The 20,354-nt window shown below is 44.4% G+C and overlaps 1 protein-coding gene across 1 annotated transcript in view; it reads left to right on the forward strand.

Moving 5' to 3' along the window:
* The window catches only part of WDTC1 (WD and tetratricopeptide repeats 1), a 29,017-nt gene extending 9,003 nt beyond the window's left edge, over positions 1-20,014 (forward strand). Inside the window, exons 4-16 of the mRNA XM_035118104.3 lie at positions 1,413-1,459; positions 2,580-2,691; positions 6,153-6,340; positions 6,866-7,048; positions 8,364-8,458; positions 8,794-8,909; positions 9,758-9,833; positions 11,475-11,571; positions 12,104-12,277; positions 13,029-13,264; positions 14,910-15,078; positions 15,272-15,464; positions 16,069-20,014. Of these exons, the coding sequence (XP_034973995.1) occupies positions 1,413-1,459; positions 2,580-2,691; positions 6,153-6,340; positions 6,866-7,048; positions 8,364-8,458; positions 8,794-8,909; positions 9,758-9,833; positions 11,475-11,571; positions 12,104-12,277; positions 13,029-13,264; positions 14,910-15,078; positions 15,272-15,464; positions 16,069-16,266 (1,884 nt within the window). The 3' untranslated portion in view covers positions 16,267-20,014. The remainder of the gene's footprint in view (positions 1-1,412; positions 1,460-2,579; positions 2,692-6,152; positions 6,341-6,865; positions 7,049-8,363; positions 8,459-8,793; positions 8,910-9,757; positions 9,834-11,474; positions 11,572-12,103; positions 12,278-13,028; positions 13,265-14,909; positions 15,079-15,271; positions 15,465-16,068) is intronic.
* Positions 20,015-20,354: the final 340 nt, after the last annotated feature.

The raw sequence follows: 20,354 nt of genomic DNA on the forward strand, positions 1-20,354 counted from the left end.
CTCCAGCTGCTGCCATCCCTGACCATTGCTCATGCTGGCTGGGATGATGGGAGCTGGAGCCCAAGAGTGCTTGGAGAGGTTGCCCATCCTTGGTCTACTTGGATTTCCCCCTTCCAAGAGCTAGGTCTTTGCCTAAAAGAATTGAGCACCTACTTATGTGTTTGTGATATGCAAATCTCAGCTAGATCTAAAGCATCAGTACCTTTGAGTGTCAGCCAAGCAGTCTAATCCTATGTGAGGTTACCAAGTTGTAAGGCTCAGTTCATTAGAAAGTGACATTATGAACCTACTTCCCTCAAATGTCCATGATTCGTGGCTATTTTTTTAAGGTAAAAAGACCTCATGGCCACCTTGTCTCTTATTCTCCTTATTTTACTGAACTAAGGCTTTTTAAACAGGAGCATGGGCCTTTACAGACAGCAAGTTCCTTGGCAGGAGGTGGCAATTCAGTAGCTGCCCCACACTGGTTGGCGCTAGATAACTTGTCCGAACTTGATGTATCTGCATCACAACCCAATTTCAGTCATGTTGAATCCCTAAAATATCAGAGGTGGACATGATTTTTAAAGGGCATTGAGACAAGTCAGAGGGTGTTGTTGAGCCTCCCCCTGCCCAGTACACTTCCCTGTCTGAAACCTCCTACCTAGCTGCCTTTCTTCTGGTGGGGCTCCGTTGGGAAGAAGGCCTTTCATAGGACAAGGAGAGTTTGGCACCCTTTCCTTTCTATTGGAAACCATAGAATTATAGAACTGTAGAGTTGGAAGGGACTCCAAGGGTCATCTAGTCCAACCGCCTGCAATGCAGGAATCTCAGCTAAAGCATCCATGACAGATGGCCAAATGTTCTTTACATTGCCCCTTCATTTTATAAGGATTCAGCTGTGGCTGTGCTGACACATGGGCTGTCTGTTGTCACCTCTAGCATTGAGTGTCAGTTGCTCTAGACTAGAGCAGTCTTCTCCAACCTCCAGTTATTGTTGGACTCCAACTCGCCACCAGCCCCAGCTAGCATGGCCAACGATAAGGGGTTAGGGAAATGGGACTTGAGGATTCCTTTCTCTCTCCTCTCTTGGGAGTTATAGTCCAACAAGAACTGGAGGGTGCCAGAGGTTAGAGAAAGATATTCTGGAGTTAGTGGGGGCTGCTTTGCATTTCCTGCAACTTACTCTTGTTAGTTGTGGTGTGGGAAGATTGTTTTCATGAAGTATGTGCAAGCAAGCACATTATGAGTAGTAAAGGGAGTGACATGGGACAACTCTCACTATACATCCAAAAGAGGGTCTGAGAACTTAAAACTACAAGGGGAAATGGACATGTCCAAATAGTGTGATATTTTATTTTATCCCTGTCTTGGAATCCTGTAAAATCTCAAATTTTTATAACTCTCTGCATCACCTTGTATAACTCTTTCAGGGTCATACTGGCTGTGTCAACTGCCTTGAATGGAATGAAAAGGGAAAGTAAGTATGTCTTAAAATTTAAAGGATAACTGTAGCATGTATCCAGTGGAGGGAACTCTGTAAAATGTGATGAGCAACTGAGTTTACAATGGGGCTGCTTTCCATTTTGCTCTTTTGCTTAGCCAAATGGAGCCTTTGTCTTCCCACTTCCAGCAGCAATTTTTCATTTGTTTTTAATGTGCAGATTAAGCACATTCATGCTGTGGCTAGCAGCTGTCAAATTGAGAAGCCATTGCCTTTATGCCCTGCTTGTGAGCTTCTGAAGACATCTGGTTGGCTGCTATTTGAAATTAAATGCTGGACTGGATGAGACGTTGGCTTAATCCAGCAAGGCAAATTTTACTTTTTTATTTCATGCAATACAATGTCGTGACATTCAGAAAGGATTAAATTGGGAGTGGAGAATCTGTAGATCTCCAGAACTGCTTTCAGAATTTTTTTTACACTCAAGCGGTGTATAAAATTTATGATTTTAAAAAAGAAGATGAAATAAGCAACATCCTGTACATTCCCAACTCCTATCAAGCCCAGCCAGCATGGCCAAAGATTGAGGAGGATGGGAATGGCAATCCAACAACACCTGTTCTTCATGCCTGGATTAAATGCTGGGAGATGGGAGTTATGTCTACCATAACATACTGTAAGCCATATAAAGGCAGGCTGCACAGTACAACTTGGAGACTTTCTGGAATAGAACTTATGGACATGAGAGGCCGGAAGTACTTTCTTACCTGTAAGCCAAGTCCTTGTATTGTGGGGAAAGTACAGTAGGGAAGAATGGACAACTCCATTAAATGTCTATGGAAAGCTTATCTGGCCAAGGGAACAGTTTAAATCAAAAGGCATTAGTTGGAGGTGTGGGGCACTTTCCACAAATTGTCAGCTGGTGATTTGCCATTATCTTGTCCTGTTTCTGTCAATTATCACGCTGATAGTGGAGTCAGTTGCTTCTCCTTCTAATTCCTTGCTGTGCTCCACAAACCTAAATAGATTCTAGAGTGTCCTAGGCTGCACTTGCACCTGAGGTCTTCCTGCAAATGAATGTGGAACAATATGGGAGATCAGAGTTGTTTTCATGGGCAGCAAAGCTCGTAACACTTTGTCTCCTTTGACTTCTCAGTTTGCTGGCCTCTGGCTCTGATGACCAGCACACGATAGTGTGGGACCCGCTGCACCATAAGAAGCTCCTCTCCATGCATACAGGGCATACAGCAAACATATTCTCAGTCAAGGTGAGTGGGTTTTGGACAAAGTGGTGAAAGGGTGAGCAGAGGGGAAATGGCCTCTTTAAGCAGTATGCATTTACGAATGGGTCATGCAACAACATGTCACAGTGAGGAGTGTTGCTGTTCAGGATTCCAACCATTCCATTCTATTGTCCCCTGCACTCAACATTTTTGCAATGTTTCTTGCCTACACTTATTCCACAGTAGGCCAATTTTAGGGTCGCCCCCCTCCCTTTAAGGATTTTATTGTTGTTGTTTTTAGTTTTTGCTCTTCTGCAAACCTTATGGTTCCTCTAAGCCAGGCATCCCCAAACTTTGGCCCTCCAGATGTTTTAGACTACAATTCCCATCTTCCCCAACCACTGGTCCTGTTAGCTAGGGATCATGGGAGTTGTAGGCCAAAACATCTGGAGGGCCGCAGTTTGGGGATGCCTGCTCTAAGCCTTCTGTGGGGAGACTTCAACCATCCAGATGTTACTAAACTGCAGTTCCCATCAGCCCCAGCAAGCAAGGCTCAAAACCTCTTGTACTTCTCTGGCTACACAAGCAATGGCACTCCCAATCTGAATATTTGAAACAGAGGAGAACTTTTAAATCTTCAGCATTGGGAAGCAGACTGGACACTGCTGTGGCAAATCCATTGTGCAGTGTCTCAGGCTCAGGGACAGCCCAAGGCATTTTGAGGCAAATAATTCAAATGATGCCTGACTGGTGTTGCTTTTCCACAACTGTTGCCCATTTCAATAGCACTTGTCCCAGAGAACCTCCCAGTTGGTTGTGCCCTGTGGGTCAAATAATCCATATTCCTCATGGTAGGGCTCTCTCTGCTTCAACTATTTTTACATGGCCCAGACTTGGACTGTTTTTGGATGGTCAGTGTTGTTACTTCCTCATTCCCCAGTCAACATACCAGTGGTGTGAAATAGCTGTCATCAGCACAAACTTCTGGCATGCCTATAATGTCCTGCATGGGTTTTCTCTCGTAGCTCATTGCATACACACTAGCTGCTGTGTTTATGGTGACAGACTCATGTGACTGGTTCATCCAGTCCACATTCAGCTGAGGCTAAAGAGGGAAAAGGGGGCTGCACAGATTGAAAAGCGAAGCTTGCAGTTGTGTGACTCTGTTGCTGACATCAGAATGAATGTACAAACACCAGCTCCACGCAGATAATGATAGTTGCAAGCACAAGCCCCAAGTTGTGATGTGTTCCTGTATATGCTGAATGATGTGTGGTAGCTACAAATCTCTGGGTGAATTGGGCAATGTATTGTGCATACTTATCACACTTCTCTGGGATGCTCCAGTTCAGCATAAAGCATGTGCTGTGCAAACATAGCTGTCTGAATAGGTGGATTTCCTTTGTCACCATTTTTATCTCTCAGTCTTCCATTTCTGTTCTTTTATATTTTAGCATAAGGCTACTTATAAAATTATTATAAAACTAGCTGGCCCTGCCACGTGTTGCTGTGGCTCAGTCTGTTAAATGGAGGCTCAGAGTCCTCCTTCAGACTCCCCTCACCTTCAGAATCCCCCTGTTTCATGCATGTTCTGTTTACACAGGCATATCCCTGTGATTCCCCCCACCATGTCCCGACCCATTACGTATCACCACCCCTCCTCCCCTGGCTCATCCCTGTGACTGGTCCCACCGTGTCCTGACCTATCCTGTCTCCTCCTCCCCCCAACCCCCACCCAGGCGACTCAGTACCTCCATTTGGACTAGTCTGTAAAGGCTTCGGCCTAGTATGTAAACAGGAGCCAAGGTGCTGTTGAGAGGGAAGGTTTTATAGGTGCAGTACTAGTGTAGCCGTGGCTAGAGGGCGCTGGTTTGCAACCTGGTTCTTTTCCCAGCATGCACTTTCATCTGATTTGTGAGTTCTGGAACACGTGGTTTTTGGGGTTTTATCTGGCCCAGGTGCGACATCTGTCTACGCAAACGGTATGGGCTTGCTCTCATATTGGCATGCGGCATTGTGTCAAAATTTGAACGCAATCGGTCAAGCGGTTTTGTTGAAAAGTGGATACTAATGGACATTCCCAGTTTACATATATATATATATATATATATATATATATATATATATATATATATATATATATATATTGTAGATTATCACTCAGTAGGGCAGACAAAATAACCCACAGTTTGACCAAAAGTAACAATCATTTATTTATTTCATAAAATTTATATACTGCTTGATGGTTTTTTTGAAAAAAACCCACCACCACAAGACCCCTCAAAACAATTTGCAAAAAGTAGAAAATATATGTGATTGTTCCAGTCCACATCAAGACACTCTTTATTGTATGCAACTAGTGTGTCCTGCATGGTGATGTAGTTACTCATACACATTTCTCAAATATATATAGTGGGTGCCAGATTAGCATTGTAGCAGCTCAACATATACAGATATGTGGTTCTTCCTGGCTAGATCAGGGTGTATCTCTAAGGCTGGACTGGGGAAGCTGTGGTCTTCTGGATGTTAAGAACATAAGAAAAGCTTGCTGGATCAGGCCAATGGCTCATCTGGTCCAGCATCTGATTCTCACAGCTTTCACCCAGATGCCTGCGGGACCTGAGCACAAGAGCAACCCCCCCAAAAAAAATTTTTTTCCAGCAGCTGCTATTCAGAAGCATTGCTGCCTCCCGACTATGGAGACAGAGTATAGCCTCCATCACTTCTAGCAACCATTGAAAGATTTATCCACCTTTGAGTTTGAGTTTGAGGCCTGGGGCCAAATGGCCCTCCTGCTTTCCCTGCCTCCCCAATTGGCCCTGAATTGTGAGGGGTTGAGATTTGAGATTATACCAGTCCTATCACCATGGAGTACCTGCCTTCCTGGCCATTTGCACATTGAACTTGACATGAGCATATGCACCAACACACACACACACACACACAGAGAGAGAGAGAGAGAGAGAGAGAGAGCCTAATGTGCTTAATTCTCCTTGCACCCCCCGTCAACACACGAGTGTACATGTATGTACTTTATGTGCCCTGGAAACATTTGCATGCAGGGCTTGGGTTTCCTCCTCTTGTATTTGTCCTAAAAGCACACTTAGGAAATACTAGAAATTTCACTGGAGGTGGGCACTTACCAGTTATGGGATGTATCCAGTGTTCTTTGTCTACTAGGGTAAATGCTTTTGTGTTAGCAGCAGAAATTCATTGCTCAACAGATTGTTGTACAATAAACTGTACAAGGTTACCAGCAACCTGCTTGTGCATTACCTTGTGCAACAACATTCCCCTGGTGCAAAACACTTTGCCAGCGGAACAAGCAGACCACTAAGTGATTTTAATTTAGTGCTACATTGGATACAACCCAAAGCCAATCAAATGGGGCTGCTCAGTGGCACTATCCTAAGCAGACAATAGGATGCCTGTTTGTTGTGAGGGGAAAGTGTTGTGGTTGTGTTGGAAGACCCATGCTTTGAAAATCTTGCTTTATTTCTCCACAGTTCTTGCCACATGCAGAGGATCGGATACTTATAACTGGGGCTGCCGATTCCAAGGTGCATGTCCACGACTTGACTGTTAAAGAAACCATCCATATGTTTGGGGATCACAAAAACAGAGTCAAGCGTATTGCCACAGCTCCCATGTGGCCCAACACCTTCTGGAGTGCAGCTGAGGATGGGCTGATTAGGTACAAGTGCTTTCTTATCTGAAGAGCAACGGCTCTTCCTGCCAAAGGCAGTGAATTTTGTGAGGATGCTAAGAACTCTTTGTTGGATATTACTGCAGTTCCCAGGCTTGTGTTGTGTGCTGTGAGAGCCAGAACTGTTTGAAGCCAAATTCAGTATAAGGTGCAATGCTGCCTTATACTGTGCTGATCATTGGCCCATTAAGCCCAGTACTGTCTGCTCTGTCTGGCAGCAACTCTACATAGTCTTTGGCAGAGACTTCACATTGGCCTGCTACTCTAAACCTTTAACTGGAAATGCCAGAAATTGCACCTGTGACCTTTTTGCATGCAAAATGTGTTTCTGCCAATTAGCCTTCATCAAAGAGAACCCACACAAGCAAAAGCTAGGTAGGAAGAGGTAGAACAACAAAGCATTGGCGCCATAATTCCCTACTTTCCATGGTGGCTCAGTGTGTGATGCCTATCAGTGGCTTCTTCTGTTCTGTATGTACCTGTTAACACTCTTTCATTTGTTCATTTTTTTAGACAGTATGACCTGCGAGAGAACAGCAAACACTCAGAGGTCCTGATTGACCTGACGGAATACTGTGGGCAGCTTGTGGAGGCAAAGTGTCTCACTGTCAACCCCCAGGACAACAACTACCTGGCAGTGGGAGCCAGCGGGCCGTTTGTACGGATCTATGATATACGCATGATCCACAATCACAGGTAATGGTTGCTAATTCTTGGAGCTTGGTGGGGTTTAAGTCTTCAGGCAGAAGGGACAATAATGTAAAACCCAGAAGAAAGCCTTGTGCCAATTCACATGAACTGTAGAGGGGGCTGCAAACTATTAGTACGCTACAGGTTCCTTAGCGTTAGCTGTGCTAGTTTTGTAGCAGCAGACCATCAGTCATATTGCTGTGGACTACAGGCCAGCATTTATTTTAAGCTTAGGCATAGAGTGTACTCAGCCATGAGATGGAGTGCTTGACTGCCTCACCATAAAGGTGGACATAATGCACTTTGAACATGACGGTGCATCCAGGGTCACATGAGTCATTTCTGTTGCCCAAACCTTGGAAATTGTTCAGCTGTGAGTGGATATATGTGGCTGTTGTAGAGAAGTAGACTCTCAAAAAGTATTCAGGTTAGTTTATTGCAACAAAAGAGAGGGACCCGTATCAGCTTTTAAAAGGTGGCATGATGTAGCACACAGTTTCATTTCAGAGAGCTTGATTCCTGTACAGTGTGATGTGGACAGTAAAGGTGATGAATATGTTAATGTATGTGCATGCATAGAAAACTGTGTGTTGGGGAGGGTGGGGACCAGCTTTATAAAGTGAGATAAAGGGGTACATCTTGATCCTTACTTTTGCTGTAATTGAAAATTCTACGCTTGAATGTTAAAGCTATCAGTAGTATGACATCATACCAAAGACTTGCAGGAGAGCACTGGCTTGTATGTGCTGGAAGCTATTAGAAATCGTTCCTGATTGAAAGTAAACCTATGGCATTTTATTTTGTGTTAACTACATTTGCTTGCCTTTTTTCTTCTTCTTCCCTCCACTCTCTCTCTAATTGTCTCCACAGTTGAAATCTAAATTGTGCACTCTTTGGGACAGTGATTTTTCTTTGTTTTGCTGATGTTAACTTGGTAAAGTGCCATGTTTATAGCAGCAGGAGTCTGTAAATAAAACTTTTTTTTAAATGGTCAAACTTTAACATTGTCTGTTGCACTACACATGAAGGATTATTCCTTGTGGTAAGACGCAATCTGTATACCTAATTTACACCAAGTGATAATGCCTCCCGAATTCAGCAGCCTCCTGTTCCATCAGTCCTCTTCTCCCATCTCTTTAAGCACATAGAACTCAAAGACTGTCCCAGTATCCTCCCCAACTCTGTTCCCTGATAGTTTCTTTGTGTTTTGCCTTTTTAATTTAACAGCTTTGGTACTTTTCTTCGAAAGTAAAGCAGTGGTTTTAACATTGCCCTCAAAACCAGCATCATCAAAATTAAACTCTTCCTCTCTTTTGGCTAGAAAAACAATGAAACAGAATCCCACAGCTGGAGTCCATACATTTTGTGACCGGCAGAAACCCCTTCCAGATGGTGCAGCACAGTACTATGTAGCAGGTAAGACAGTTTTGTGTGTTGTGCCTAATCTGGGGTCTGCTTGTGTTCCAAAAGAGGATGGTTTTTCTGCCTCATTAAGGAGGTGCAGGTGCTTTTAAGTTACTTGGACTGGGAGTGGGTGGCTCAAACATGGATTTCCTTGACTGTTGATAGCTTAGTATGAGTTGAGAACTCCTTCATATCACAGCTGACGGGTGCTACAAAGGCCAGCACAAATATGAGATGTTTTTTTACTGTAAAGGACCTTTTGAAAGTTTGTAATAGTGGGCTGAGGTCACTTCCATTCTGTGAAGTTGTAGAGGTGAGCTATGCTTGAGTTTTTTCTCGTTCTTCAGGGCATCTTCCAGTGAAATTGCCAGACTACAATAACCGGCTGAGAGTTTTGGTAGCTACATATGTCACGTTCAGTCCTGATGGTACAGAACTCTTGGTCAACATGGGAGGGGAACAGGTAAGAAGGATCACAGATGAATTACCCATTAGAAATTGATGGGTAGGAGTTTTGGTACTGGGTTGTTGGGGTTTTTTGTTACCATTTTGTTACCATTAAATCTGGAATTAATTGTCTCTGAAAATCATAGGTGCCCTGGAAACGCTGGCAAGCACTATCTGATTTTGGAAGCAAAGGAACACTTTTGGTACTAGGAAAGTGTCTCTGTCCATAGGTGCTTCCTTTTGGTAGTTTCACTGCAGGCTGTAGACTTAAGCTGGCTTTTCAGTGTGTATTATTATATTGAAAAAAATCATACTCATGGTTTTCAAAATAGGAATTTTGATGTTAATTAATAAACTCCTTCATGCTGTGTGTGTGGACACTTCAAGGCATGGGACACATTTTGGTAATTCTGATAATTCTGGGACCATTCCTAGGTTTCTGCATGTAGTCCTAGGAACATATTAAGAAATCCTTTTCCAAATGCAGGAAGTTTTTCCGTGGTTGCTTTTGTTCTCACCTGACAAATCGGTTTCCTAAGTCAATGACGTGGCTTGATTTAAAATTTTCATAAACTGGAATAGTTGTTTTATGACGAAGAAGCTGTTCTGTATATAACTCTGAAATCCATGGTTCTTTCTTAAGGCATCATTAGGCATTCAGTTCCCAGTGACCATCTTTTGAGGGTGGGGAGGGGCCTTTTGGGTACTGAAGTCATGCTTTACATTACCCAGTAGAGGACATAGTTGCTCTCTACTGGACATGTGCATGTTCATGTTAACCAGCAAAAAACAAATACTTTTATTTCTTCATCATCACTTGGCTTGTATAGCCTGCAAACTTACTGTCCTCCACTTGATTTCTAGGTTTACTTATTTGATCTGACTTACAAGCAGCGGCCATACACTTTTCTCCTGCCAAAGAAATGCCACTCTTCAGGAGGTGAGCGAACTACACTTATCTTGAATTGAAGAAAGGGCCTGCATTTGTATTCAACTCCTAAGGCATTTCTTTGTTGCCATTCCAGCTTTTCGCTAGTTTCTAGCCCTCTTGGAGGTTGATATAGATTTCAAAACTGGTGTTGTCCTTGGAATGGTGGTTGTGTGGAGGACTTGCAACCCAGTTCCAGCAAATTTTACAGCTTTTTATTCTCAATTAGTGTAATTTAAGTGTCTTTGAACAATTGCAGTCTTTAATCACTTAATGGGCTTTGCGGTATCCCATAGATAATGCAGTGCTCCTCTCTTTGCTATTCCGCCCAACTGTTTCTTGGTGAATAAGTATTAGATACCCATTTTGACTTTGGTCACATTCATGCCATTGGTATGTGGGTTTTGCTAATAACATGCTAGTAAAATATGCAAAACTCACTGGGGCTTTATTGCTGTCACATTGGACATGGTGCTCTTTACCAAACAAGTTGCCAGGGTAGGTAACTTATGACATGCTGTGGCTTTGTTTAAGAAATAAACACAATGGAATGTCAGAGCATGTTGCAAAGCAGAAAATGGGACGTTTTATATTGAAGTTGTAACTCCCCAGTGCAGCACCTCTTTGCAGAGAAATAAAACTGGGTGTTTGTAATGAATAGACACTTATTTGATTAAAGGGAATAGGGCTGAGGGAAGTGTATGAGGCAGGACTTAGTGGCTTTGAACAGTCAACAAAGCTAATGAAACAGCAAAACGAGGCTTCCTCTTTCCCTGTACCTCTCCCATTGGAAGTGACATTGCTGACTTACCACTCATAGTGCAGTTCTCTGTGTGTTCAGGGTGTCTCTCCCATTTGGAATGTAGATCCCTATTGTTGGTGCGCTCTCTGACTTTCGATTCCCAGAGTTGCTTGGGAAAAGCCATGATAGTTAAATATGAACAAAACCTACTAGTTTGCCATTTAGTGTTTTGCTTTGTTTTTGTTAAGTTTAAGTAAATGTGCCTCTGGAGGGAGCTGTCTGCCCATATCTGGATTCCTGGTTGATGTTGACTTTTGAGACGCCTGGCACAGGCTAGTGACAAAGAGTTTTCAGAGATCCAGGAGGAGCTGCTTCTGTCCAGAAGTCCAGGCAGGGGCGAGGACCATAGCACTTCTCAAGTTGGCAACCCCACAATGGGAAGGGGTGCCTCCTTGATGTGTGTCATTAGGCCCCCTTTGTCTTGAGTTGACCCCAAATGGTATACCTCAGCAAGCAGGTCAAAATGGCTTCTCAATGCCTTGCCAAACCTTTCATATGTAATCAATAAAAGTTGTGGCCTTATTTGACTCAAGGTACATGCCTTGTGTAATCGGTATAGGCGGTCCTTGGAGGTGGGGGTGCTGGGCTTACACAATGAGCTGTGAGCCAGGGAAGAGCAGATTGAAATCTTGCTCCTGTGACCAACTTGATGAATGGCTACAAGTTCTATGCAAGTTACAAGAGTTTATTTCTGGGATGCAGGGGGTGGTGGTGGTTTCAACATATGCTCTTTGTTTTACCCTTGGCCTCCTTGAGGATCGATGAGTCCATGAAACTTAATGGCCAAGTATGTGCAAGATGCCTGTACATTATCTGCAACTTACACCTTGCTTGTCTTTCCAACATTCAAGAGGTGCAGAATGGGAAAACATCAACCAATGGCGTGTCAAATGGCATCCATCTCCACAGCAATGGCTTCAGGCTGTCTGAGGGGCGAGCACACATAAGGTAAGGTGACATGCTTGTCTTAAATGGTTTTGTATTTTTGATCTAAACCGTGTCCAAAAAGTTCAGGGAATTTACATAATTGAAGAGACTGAGAGCGAGAGTCAACTTGACTGGAAACTGTGCCAAGTCTTCACCAGCCTAGTGTCCTCCAGATGTTTTAGACTACAACCTCATCCAACACAGCTGTACTGGTTGGGGCTGCTGGGAGTTGTTGCTGTTGTTGCCATTAATGCTATTATCTTCCACATATATCTCAAGGTGATGTACATAATAAAACCAACAAAAACCACTTAACAACTACATGAGAAACAACAGAATTATTATTATTTTTTTAAAAATACAGAATGGACTCCCGTAGCAAAAACTTGTTTATCCAGCTGGGAGAACTGATTGAAATAAAAGTGTATTTAGTTTTATAAAAGCAGAGTATAAATTTAATAAATCAAAGGGAGGTTGGGGGTAAGGAGGGGTTCCATGGCCTGGATCTATTTTGACATATTCCAGCTCTGCTCTCCTCCCCTCCCTTCTGAAGTCCACAGGTGGAGCTGCCTCCCTATTTGGAGAAAATCAAGCTGCAAGCCAACGAGGCTTTTGCTTGTCAGCAATGGACTCAAGCCATCCAGCTTTATAGCAAAGCTGTCCAGAAAGCCTCCAGCAATGCCATGCTGTACGGAAACAGAGCTGCTGCCTACATGAAGCGCAAGTGGTAAGCAAATGGGGCCACTTTCCTTAATGAAATGAGCCTCTCTCGCCATCTTAGGATAGCACTGTGGGCGTTCCTCTGCCTTTTCCTTGATCTCAAGAGTATGTGGATATTACTTCCTCCATAGGCGGCTGTCAGTCTGACTGCTAAAACCACTGGCCTGCAGACTCTCTCATGGGCTGTCTCTTTTTTAGGCTAGCCTTCCTCAACCTGATGATGCCCAGACGTTGTTGGACTCAAGCTCCCTTCAGTTACCAGCCAGCATGACCCAGGGAGCTGTAGTCCAACATCATTTTGAGGGCACAAGGTGAGGGGAGAATGCTCTCGTCAGAGGAGCCACATGAGCCCCCTCTCAGATAGTTTATGCCTTCCTCTGCTTCTTCTCTCCTAACAGAAAGAATCTATCTTGTCTTTCCCTCCTGGGAAAATTCTGCAAGTAATAGTGCCCAAATATCAGGACCAAGTATAGTCTGGCTTTTGCCACTGTGGAAGGAAAGCAGAGGTGCTTCTGTTTTGAGGGAAATGTGGGCTCATTCATATCTCCATGGTAGAGTGAATGGTTTGGATGTAAAAAGTTCCAGGTCCAATCCCAGGCATTCCAGGTAGGACTAGGAAAGACCAGGTCTGAAATCCTGAAGAGACGCTATCAGACATTTCAGAGAAAACTGAACTGGGGGGAGGGGTAAATGAGTTCTGGAAGCACGAGGGGAAATACTTTCCCACTGAATAATTTGGATTTTTGTCACCTTTACAGGGATGGGGATCACTACGATGCATTGAGAGACTGCTTAAAGGCCATCTCTCTAAATCCATGCCACTTGAAGGCTCACTTCCGCCTGGCTCGCTGTCTCTTTGAGCTGAAGTATGTGGCAGAAGCACTGGAGTGTCTTGATGATTTCAAAGGAAAATTCCCTGAGCAAGCACATAGCAGTGCTTGTGATGCACTGGACCGGGACATCAATGCAGCCCTTTTCTCAAAAAGTGATAATGGTGAGAACCGTTGTGCCAGCGTATTGCCATCCTGCCCTGAGCATTCGTGAAGGCTTAGATTCCTTTTCTTAATTCATCAAACCTCTAAGATGTACATGATTCAAGACTATTCAGCTGCAACTTGCATTAGCACTGCACTGTTCTTTTTATGCCTTCGTTTTTCTGAACAGGGCAGATATCAGTTGTATGGTGGTGGGTGTAATTTAGATGAGGAAAAGAGCATACAGGGAAGTGGGTAGATCCAGTTCCATGATCCTGTTCCAATTTGAGCTCCCTCTGGTTCCCTTGAAAAGAAATAAAATATATCCAACATGTCTTCTAGCTTGGCCCTAATTAGAGGATGTGGTTGGTCTGGATTTGGAAGTTCTGGGCTCAAATCTCTGTTCAGTCTTGAGCCCAGTGAATGACTGTGGTGAAGCTGCTGTATTACAACATTGTTCCCAATCTGAAAAGTGTGTGTGTGTAATAAGGACACTGACAAACTAGAGTGATTACAGAGGAGGGCGACCAGGATGCTGAGCAGTCTGGAAACAGAGCTCTATGAGGAATGGTTGAAAGAGCTGAGTAAATTTTAGATTAAGGGGAGACACAGTGCTCCTTCTGATATTTGAAGAGAGCTATCCTGCAGAAGATGGAGTAGACTTATTCCCTTGCTGCAGAGGGCAGGACTAGAAATCGGGAGCAAGTATTGCTAACATTAAAATAAACCAACGTTAGCATAAACTTCCTAAGGTTAAGGGAGATAGTGGTACCTCCGGTTATGAACGGGATCCGTTCCGGAGGCCCAGCCGTATCCCAAAGATTTCGTAACTGGAGGACCGCTTCTGCGCGTGCTGCAAAGCGCTTCTGCGCATGTGCGAAGTGGCAAACCCACTTCCGGGTTTGCCACGTTTGCAACCTGAAGATTACATTACCCGAAGGTAACGTAACCCAAGGGTCCACTGTACTTTGATAGGGAATGGACTGTCTCAAGATGTGGTGATTGCTGGAGGCATTTAAGCATAAGCTTGATGGTGCTCTGCCAGGGATGCGGCACTTGCAAGATCCCTGTACTGAGCAGGAAGCTGGATTAACTTGGGTGGGGAACAGTTTTCAGCCTGGAGGCTGCATTCCCTTATGGGCAGCCTCCCAAGGGCCACATGCCAGTGGTGCGCAGGGCCAGAGGCAAAAGTGGGTGGAGCAACAAATGTATAGTTTACCTTTGTACAGTAGGCTACATTCTGTCCATGCTCTCAGACCTCTCTATCTTGCACCCAGTTAAGCAAAAATCATGATTGGAGTTCAAGGACACATTTCAGCCAGGCAAAAACACTCAAGGAGGGTCTAAAGTAGGGCTGGTGTTATCTGGAGAGGGGGCATTTCTGTGGTGGTTGTATGGCCCCGGGAGAGTCCTGAGGGCCAGACGGAGAAGCTAGGAGAACCGCATTCAGCCCTGGGCCTGAGGTTCCCCACCTCAGGATCCAATATTTTCTGAGGTCCCTTCCAGCTTTAAAATTCTTAGGTTGTTTAGTTGTTTAGTCATGTCCGACTCTTCCTAGGTAGAGGATGTTATTTATCGCTGTGAAGTAGGGTAGACTGAGAATCAGGCTTTCTTGTGCTCTCCCAAGCGCTAGAAACAAGTAGCACGGTGTTTGACTTTCTTTAGCGGAAGACAAGAAAGGGAGCGGCCCTATCTGGCTACGAGCAACGGGCCGAAAAGATTCCATTTCGGACGATGAGATGGTGCTGAGGGAGCGCAGCTATGACTACAAGTTCAGATACTGTGGCCACTGCAACACCACCACAGACATCAAAGAGGCCAACTTTTTTGGCAGGTATGTCAACCTCTCTCAAGGTCAGGAGTGGGGTTTCTGCGGTTTATGTGTTGCCCTTCCACCTATACTGCCTGCTGAATTAGGGATCAAGGAAAATTTTGTTTGGTCCACATTTTACAATGATCAAATCTAACTCTTGCTTCAATTCTTCTACTTACTCTCTCCAATACTCCCTGCCCCCCCCCCTTTCCAGCAATGCACAGTACATTGTCAGTGGCTCAGACGATGGCTCCTTCTTCATCTGGGAAAAAGAAACAACAAACCTGGTACGGGTGTTGCAAGGCGACGAGTCCATTGTCAACTGCCTCCAGCCCCACCCGAGTTACTGCTTCCTGGCCACCAGTGGCATCGATCCAGTTGTACGGCTGTGGAATCCCAGACCAGAGGTATGATCAGACAAGGGATTAGACAAATGCATGGATCTGCCTTCTACAGTCAACCTCTAGCCCTGGTTGCTGAATGCTACTTGCATGTGCTGACCTTTAAAGCCCTAAAAGGCCTCGTTCCAATATACCTGAAGGAGCATCTCCACCCCCATCGTTCAGTCTGGGCACTGAGATCCAGCGCTGAGGGCCTTCTGGCGGTTCCCTCACTGCGAGAAGTGAGGTTACAGGGAACCAGGCAGAGGGCCTTCTTGGTAGTGGCACCTGCCCTGTGGAATGCCCTCCCATCAGATGTCAAAGAAATAAACAACTATTGGACTTTTAGAAGACACCTGAAGGCAGCCCTGTTTAGGGAAGTTTTTAATGTTTGATTTTTATCGTGTTTTTAATCTGTTGGGAGCTGCCCAGGGTGGCTGGGGAGACCCGGCCAGATCCAGATAAGTAATAAATAATAAAAATATTTTTAAAATAATAATAATAATTTATTATGTCAGAGCAATGTGCCTGCCATGGGTTAAGCTTGGAAAACCAAAAGCACCCCCACGCACTTTGGTTTGCCCAGCACGAGCAGCTAACGTTGCCTGTTGCCCTTCTTCTTGTTTTGCAGAGCGAGGCACTGAACGGGCGAGTGGTGGAAGACATGGAAGGTGCTTCCCAAGCCAACCAGAGGCGGATGAACGCTGACCCATTGGAGGTGATGCTGTTTAACATGGGCTACCGGATCACAGGACTGACTAGTGGTGGGACTGGAGGCTCAGATGATGAAGACAGCTCCGAGGGGCAAGTCCACTGCCGGACCAGCTAAAGCTGAACTGCCTCTCCTTCCCATGATTTTGGGGTTTTTTGTTTTTGTTTCTTTGTTTGTTTGAAGGGAAATCTAGTTTGCTCAGTTTGAACTCTGATGAACGACTGCACTGTTTCACACTATGCACAGAGTAGGACACGTCAGCAGGGGCAAGAGTGGCTTTGTTAAACTGCTGCTACTATTTCTTCCCCCCTTTTGCCCCGTTCCACTATTGAGGAACATGGTAACGCAGCTTGTTGAGTTTTGCCTCCCAGCAGAATCTAGTCTGTACAGGGGTTCCTTTTCCACGTTGTCTGTGAGCAGTGTAAAACTGGTAGCCATTCCTTCCTCCAGTGGTCCTGCATGGCCTGGATGGCGGGAGGCATTGCCTACATGAATGCATTTTACAGAGAGGATGTTTAAAAACTCAATAAAATGTAAAACTAGGGCAGGGATTATGGAATTAAGTTTAATGCGGTGATCTGTGTCTCTGAAGCTTGGCTTGCCTGCTCTGCTGCTAGCTATTGGCCCATAGTTGTGGCCTCTTTGGTGTCTCTTTCAGCCCACAGGATATCTGATGAGCATTTGCCCAGCCTCTGCATCTAAAGCCATGGTCGCAACCAAGTGGCTAGAGAGAACATGGGCAGCTTAATTCACATGACTGGAGGTGCAAAATAAATGACACCAGGCAGAGAAACTGACTTCCTGGTATTCAATACTTTATTTCTTCCATGTGCAGAGAGAGAAATGGCTGTAATAGAGAGAGGCCCTGACACGGGGCTCCGTGACTTATGTGACCTGAGCTAGTAAAAAGACCTGATGTTGCTGCTCTTTGAGAAACTCCTGATTCCCCACCCCCCACCCCCGGCAACTTCTCCCAAAATGTTTTCTTTCTTGTGTGTCTATGGTTAGGCATGTGGTGTATGTGGGACATGCCTCATCACTGCTTGAGACTGAACACTGAAAGTGAACTGATTCGCTGGCCCTCCACAAGGTTGTCCTTCCCCATTTTCTTGACGTTTGTGTGACCTCCCACCTCTGCCATGCATAGAAGAATCTCCATGGGGTTTGTGAACTTCTTGGTGGATCTGCCTATCCTTTCTCAACCCTTGTTTCTTTTGGGCAGGAGTCTTTAAAGTGGCACAGGATGTTGACTCCTCTTTTTTGTTAAATGACTCCATTTTACCTGTTTGTTTGCTTCCAGCCATCAAATGGATACCACACAGTTGATGTAACGTAGCTTTTTAAAAAAAATTGATTGTGACATAAGCCCAAGAGTCCCTGGGCAATACACTTAACATTTGTTCTCTCATTTCATTGCTAGCATTGTTCCTTGAGGTAAGAATGGAGGGCGGAGAGAGAAAGGTATGCATGACCAGGACCAATGCTACTTTAAGGATGGCTTTTAGGAACACAGAATTCCTGTGTTTTGTGAAGGATCACATGTTTGGGAAAGCGATCTCTGGACATGGCACACACCTTTATGTCTTTTGTGTCACGTCTCTGGAGCAAATGGTGGCAGAAATAATGATGGCATAAAATCTGTCAATACAACTTCAAGGTGTGATGGTGTTGATAACGTGCCATTGTCTTGAACCACCTCAGACCTTCTCTTCCAGGTAACTCTTCTCTGGGGTTTACACTTGGCATTGGAAGCAAGGCAGGCAGCCATTTGTGGGTGGGTGTTGAGGAGAAATATGACTGTAACATTGCTGTCTCCATTAAACATCTTTGCTCTGCCTCCCCTTGAAAATGTGTGCCCTGAAATAAGACCTTCAATAGCATCCCATGGTCTTTCTGAGTAGAATGACATACTGTAATCTTGCATCATGTAGTGCAGCATTCTCCAACTTGGTTCTCTCCAGATCAGTTGGGGCACCAGATGTTGTAGCACTACAACTCCCAACCCACCCACCCCCAAACAACTGGTCATGCTAGCTAGGAATGATGGGAGTTGTAGTCCAACAACATCAGGGGACCCAAGGTTGAGAAAAGCTGCTGAAGGTGATGTTGAACTCAAATACATAGCTGCCCCAGCCAGAATGGCCAGTGGTCAGAGATGGCGGTTGTTTTAATCCAGCAACGTCTGGTGGGGCACCAGGTTTGAGAAATCCTGTTCCTTTCATGGTCCCCAATATGGGAACCAGAAAAAACTGTTGTCTTTTGGCTCAACCCTTGATAAAGCCAAGATGTATGTGTATTATACAGAAGCAAAGTCCTTGGTTTCACATAATTTCTTGCCACTAAGCAAATGGCTATTGTACACCCTTGCAGTCCACATACCTCTTAGGAAACTTGGGCCAGACAACAGCAACTGTAGATTGCTCCCCTCCCCATGTACTCAAACTGTATTCTGTTGTCTTGGTTGGACAGCCACTTCCAATCCATCACTTTTTTATATTCACTGCACGCCACACTCTCTTTAAAAATCAAGAGCATTGCTGTGTTTTCAAGGATATTAAAAACAGAATATCTTCTCTGAGTTGTAGGCAAGAGTTTTCCCTTGTCGTTTTCTTATTTTGGGAACGTTCCAGTTGTTTAAAAGTACCCCCACCCCACCCCCCCCAAAAAACCTGAGTTGATTGCCTAGTATTTAGGTCTCTGAGGGAACATATTTTTTCTCCTATGCCACCCAGTTGTTTTTGCTGGCTCACCCTGCCGCCTTTTTCATTTCATTGGCAATGCACTTTTTCCAGTCTGTAGGAAATAAGGTACAAGTTTGGGTCTGCCTCCACTCTGCTCTAGAAGAACATATATACATGTATATGTATATGTATATGTGTATAGAGAGAGAGACAGGCAGACAAGAGAGACAGAGCAGGGTGACCACTGCTTCAAAAACATTGCAGTCTAGGGATAGCCAACATAGTGTCTGTCCTCCAGATCCTGTAGACCAGTGGTCCTCAACCTTGGGAGAGGTGCACAAGCCTTTGGTGGAATAACCCCAATACAGTCTGTAACTTCTCACTCATGTTCAGTGTCTTCGTCCTTGCAACAGTCAAAAGGCATGCTATTTCAACTTCCTTTTCAAACCTTCACATCCAAAACTTGTGCAAAGAAAAAAGCCATGCTGAGATTAGAAACTCTGCAGGAAATAGGTTCGGAATTCCTCTCTGCAGAGCTTCCACTGTGGCAGCTTATTTTATTTTATTTTATTTTGCTGCTGAGCACTGTGTTTTCCTTTCCTGCCATGGCATGACAGCTGAAGTATCCCTTTCCTCTGCCATGGATAGATTTTTAGTTAATTGCTGCTTAACTTAAAATAAATTCATGTGTTAATAGTGAGCTAATGGTTGCCCCATATTCTAGAGTATTTGATTCTGGGCTTGTAGACTATACTTGTGAATGAGGGGCATCTGTGTGGATGGAGATAAGAAAACCGTGATGGAGGAAGAGGTGCTTTTAAATTCATCTTGTCCCCCTGCCTTAGCTTGTGTGCAGGGAGAGGATGTACTCATATTGTTTTCCTTTCCTTTTCCTCTTTCTAATAGAGAGATGCCCAGAAAAATACTATTTTTGTAATCAAGCACAGGGATCTCTTCTGGTGTATAAATATGATGAATGCATAGAAAAAGCTTCATTTTGGCTGCTGAGAAAACAGTTGCCCATATAACTTTTCAGGAATCTGAAATGAGATTTCCCCCAAAGTATATGTCCTTGCAGAACACCAGCCTTAGTCTTTTTGGGAGGTGGGGAGGTAATGGGGTGTTTCTGTTTCTCTGATCCCTGGAAGACAAGGGGTTAAGCTATTAAAAGCATTTTTGTTCTAGTTTTCTTTTGGTGTCCTCCTTCTGTTCTTGAGACAGTTCTGACTGTGTGCCACTAGTTTGCTGCGGCATTTGCAAAGAGTTTCATGGTTGGTGGGTATGCTAAGGAACACCTGATCTTCCTCACTCAGAGGCAAGATTTTTACGCTCCCCAGTTGCATAACTTGCGAAGCAGCAGTTTTGCATAAAAATGCAGAATTCAGTGTTGGCTACATTTCTTATGCAGGGAGAGAGACTTTACCAACTTCCTAAATAAATAAATAAATGATTAGGTGATCCTCCAAGAATCTCTGCATTTTTCCAGTGGGTCCATGAAGGGAAAAGTTTAGGAATTGCTGGTTT

The sequence above is a fragment of the Zootoca vivipara genome, chromosome 6 (genome assembly GCF_965207765.1).
Source record: "Zootoca vivipara chromosome 6, rZooViv2.hap1.1, whole genome shotgun sequence".
Lineage (NCBI taxonomy): Eukaryota > Metazoa > Chordata > Lepidosauria > Squamata > Lacertidae > Zootoca > Zootoca vivipara.